General features: G+C 51.0%; 1 protein-coding gene across 1 annotated transcript in view; it reads left to right on the top strand.

Annotated features, from left to right (window-relative positions):
• Positions 1-915: 915 nt before the first annotated feature.
• The window catches only part of LOC104625891 (coagulation factor IX-like), a gene marked incomplete at its 3' end in the record, with an annotated part of 9,685 nt that continues 7,485 nt past the window's right edge, over positions 916-3,115 (top strand). The window contains exon 1 of the mRNA XM_010293655.1: positions 916-1,024. Coding sequence (XP_010291957.1) covers positions 958-1,024 — 67 coding nt within the window. The remainder of the gene's footprint in view (positions 1,025-3,115) is intronic.

Genomic DNA, 3,115 nt, shown 5'->3' on the forward strand with positions numbered 1-3,115 from the left:
GAAATAGCTCTTCGTATTAAGGGCAAGTCAGAAGAAGGGAAGAAATGGGTTTTAAAAGTTGTAAGTAACCCACCATTAAATGTGAATGGTTTCATATGAAAACCTGCTCTTCTTTTTCTGTACGAAAACCTGCTTTTTTTTCCCATTTCATTTCTTCCCTCATCTTCCCTCCCTGTAAGTCTGCCCTTTAGCCAGCGTGGATCAGGAGCAGCCTGGGAACCTGCTCCGTGCAGATGCTGCCTGCGCACTGCTCCAGAGCCGGCATCTTACCAGCACGTCCCTACGCCAGCCCGCTGTCCAAGCCACCAAGCAGCAGGTTCTTCTTTCGAGAACAGCACTAGGGAACTCCATGGAGTTGCCAGGGTTTGCCCCAGCAGACCTGGATAATGGACTAATAGTCTTAGCTCACTTCATCCAGGTTTTTAATTAGAAAACCCCTGTGAGACTGTGCAGCGCTGGCTGACACAGCCCTGCTCCAAAGGTGCCTGGTCCCCGAGAGGAAGCATCATCTGCAGGGTCATCTTCAAGGGAATTGTGCCGGCTCTTTTGGATGAAATGTGGATCGTGTTGAAGCCTTTGAAAATGCTACTGTAGACTTTTATATGGCCAAGAAAATCACCTGGATAGGAATGGGAAACCCAGTGCGTTAAAGAGGTTCACTGAAGCCAAACTAATTTATTCTCGTGCCATGCTCAACCCCCAAACATGGCAGTAATATCCCACAGGGCAGAAGATGAGCCCAAGGACTGCAACTACCCAGCAGGTTTCTCGTACATGGACATGCTCTCTCATGTAACACCCATGCTGCCATTGCAAGCCTCACCAATGGCACATCTAGGGACTTTAAATTAAAGGCTTACCCAGAATAAATAAACAACCACTTGCACTTTGGAACTATTGACTGAGCTCCACCACCCGAACAATTTGTTAGCGAGAGGTTTGGGCAGTGGGAAGAAGATGGCAAATATCCCCCTCGTACTCTCCATTTGTCTTCTGGGAGCTTGTCTCGGTGACGAAAGTACAGGTGGGTTCATTTAAAACCTAGCAAGTCCTTCACTTTTGGGTGTGGGGCGTTTCTGGCACATGTGAAGGGACAAGTTTGTCACTTGACGGTGGGACAGCTTGTGCAGTCTTATAAGAGACGAGAGCTCAGAGGGATCGCTGCTTTTCATAGCTCCTCTTTTTAAAGCTCTGGTTCTTTTCTTGGGAATGAAATAATAGCTTTTATGCTGATTTGACACAGAATGTGTTACAAGGATTAATTCTAAGAATGGGATTTTTCTTAAATTTTTGCAGCTTTTAAGCTTTCAGAGCTTGATTCAGCCATTTTCAAATGCACGCACCCACACACGGAAGGAAAATACGGGGAGAGCGTAGCTGGTGGAGTAACATCCGCACCTCTTCGTGTACCATCGCTTTGTCCTGGAGTACAAAGTACTCACATCCATAAAACAGTCATTGAATTTGCCACTGGGAGAATTGTTTAAAGCCAAACCCAGCGTGAATTTAACAATGACTGTAAGATGCAGCCAAAATTGTAGACAAGATAGAGTGGTTGATGGATGTGGGCAATCACACATAGTAATGCAGGCTGTTGCTTGATTTATCTGTAGCAGCAACAGTTCCAGCAGAGGCTGGTTCACATCCAGGGTGAGTACTTGTTTGGTGCAAGGCTGGCCTTTCCTCTTTCATTAAAACACTGCAAGTAACAAGGTTTTTTTTAAAAAAAAGGCCTCTTTCTGAAATGTTGGCTTAGCAACGAAAAGTGAGCACAGCCTAAAGTACCACAACCCATCCAGGTGTACCTGCTAGAACATACTACACCCAGCTGGCAGGACAGGTCTCCCCCCACAGCCCCTCGGCCCAGAGACCCATCTCACTCTCTCAGGGGCCGGTTCAGAAGTTGATAAGTCACGTGTGAGTATATTCTTGGTGTGAGGATGGTTCCCAGCCAGGGTGAGTACCGCACCCGTGACCTTCCGTTCAAGTTTTGCTTGTGAAGCAGTGTTGTGGGACCAGTACGCAACTGAGAAAGCCTGGAGGGATCCGAGGGAGGCAAAGCTGCATTCATTAAAATGAGCTCTCTCCATTAAATGGGTTAATTACGGCAGGTGCCCGGCACATCCCACCGGGAAGAGATGAAGGAGTGGGTCTAAGGCAGCTGCCTCGCTTCACGCAGGGCAATGTGCGGCCATGCCCACGGGGGTTCCCTGGGCACGGAGAGCCCAACAAGGTGACAAAACCAAGGAAGGCTCCACCATTCTGCCCAGCCTGGGGACAAGCTGGAGGCTGCAGCCCACGCCATGGGGAGACGGGGGCAAGTCTCCTCCAGCAAGGCTGTGCTCGGCCGGGGAGCCTCGCCTGGGGGTCCCACACCTAAAGCACAACCGTGCAGCTGGCAGGGGCCCAGCAGGGTTTGAAACAAGCCTGCCTTCCTCAGAGGCCGGTGCTGTACCCGTCAGTATCTACTGCCAAACTATTAGAATAAGGTCAGGATTTTAATGCACTCCTTTTTGTTTGTAACCAAAAGCACACCAGCATGAGGAAGGCAGAGGTGCAAGCTTGCGGTACACTGATTAAAAGCGTGGCAAAAACGGCGAGTTCAGTCTCTTGCAGAGGGATCTTTAGGTGAAGAGGCTGGTCACGCCATCAGTGGCATGGCGTAAATCAGAGCAACCCGCCTGGGGTTCCTGAGAGTTCAATGCAAGCGATCCCCCACGGGTTCAGAGAGGCTGGGATCTGCTCTGGATCAGGAGCAGAAGTTGGCCACGAGAAGGAACGAGTGGTGGCACTTGCCCCTCACTCTCCTCTCTGCCCGCCTGGCTGAGCTCATGCTCCCCCGGAGGGCCAGGCCCACAGGTGCCTGAACCCTTCCAGCACAGGGCCCCCAGACAAGGGTCTGAGTCCAGGGTGGCCACCAGCAGCTCCAAGAAGAGCTGCTCTACCGTGCCATCTGGTGACAAAAAGAGACATGGCTCCGAGCACTGAGGGTGGCTGGTGAGAGAGGAGAGGCTGGGGAGGCACGGCGGGAAGATCCTTTGGGTGAATAATGTCCTTTTTAGAGAGGTGGGACGGGGAAGAGTGCTCAGCAGAGGCGGGTCAGGAGCAAACCCGG

This window comes from Phaethon lepturus, unplaced genomic scaffold (genome assembly GCF_000687285.1).
Source record: "Phaethon lepturus isolate BGI_N335 unplaced genomic scaffold, ASM68728v1 scaffold36018, whole genome shotgun sequence".
In the NCBI taxonomy this organism is placed as follows: Eukaryota; Metazoa; Chordata; class Aves; order Phaethontiformes; family Phaethontidae; genus Phaethon; species Phaethon lepturus.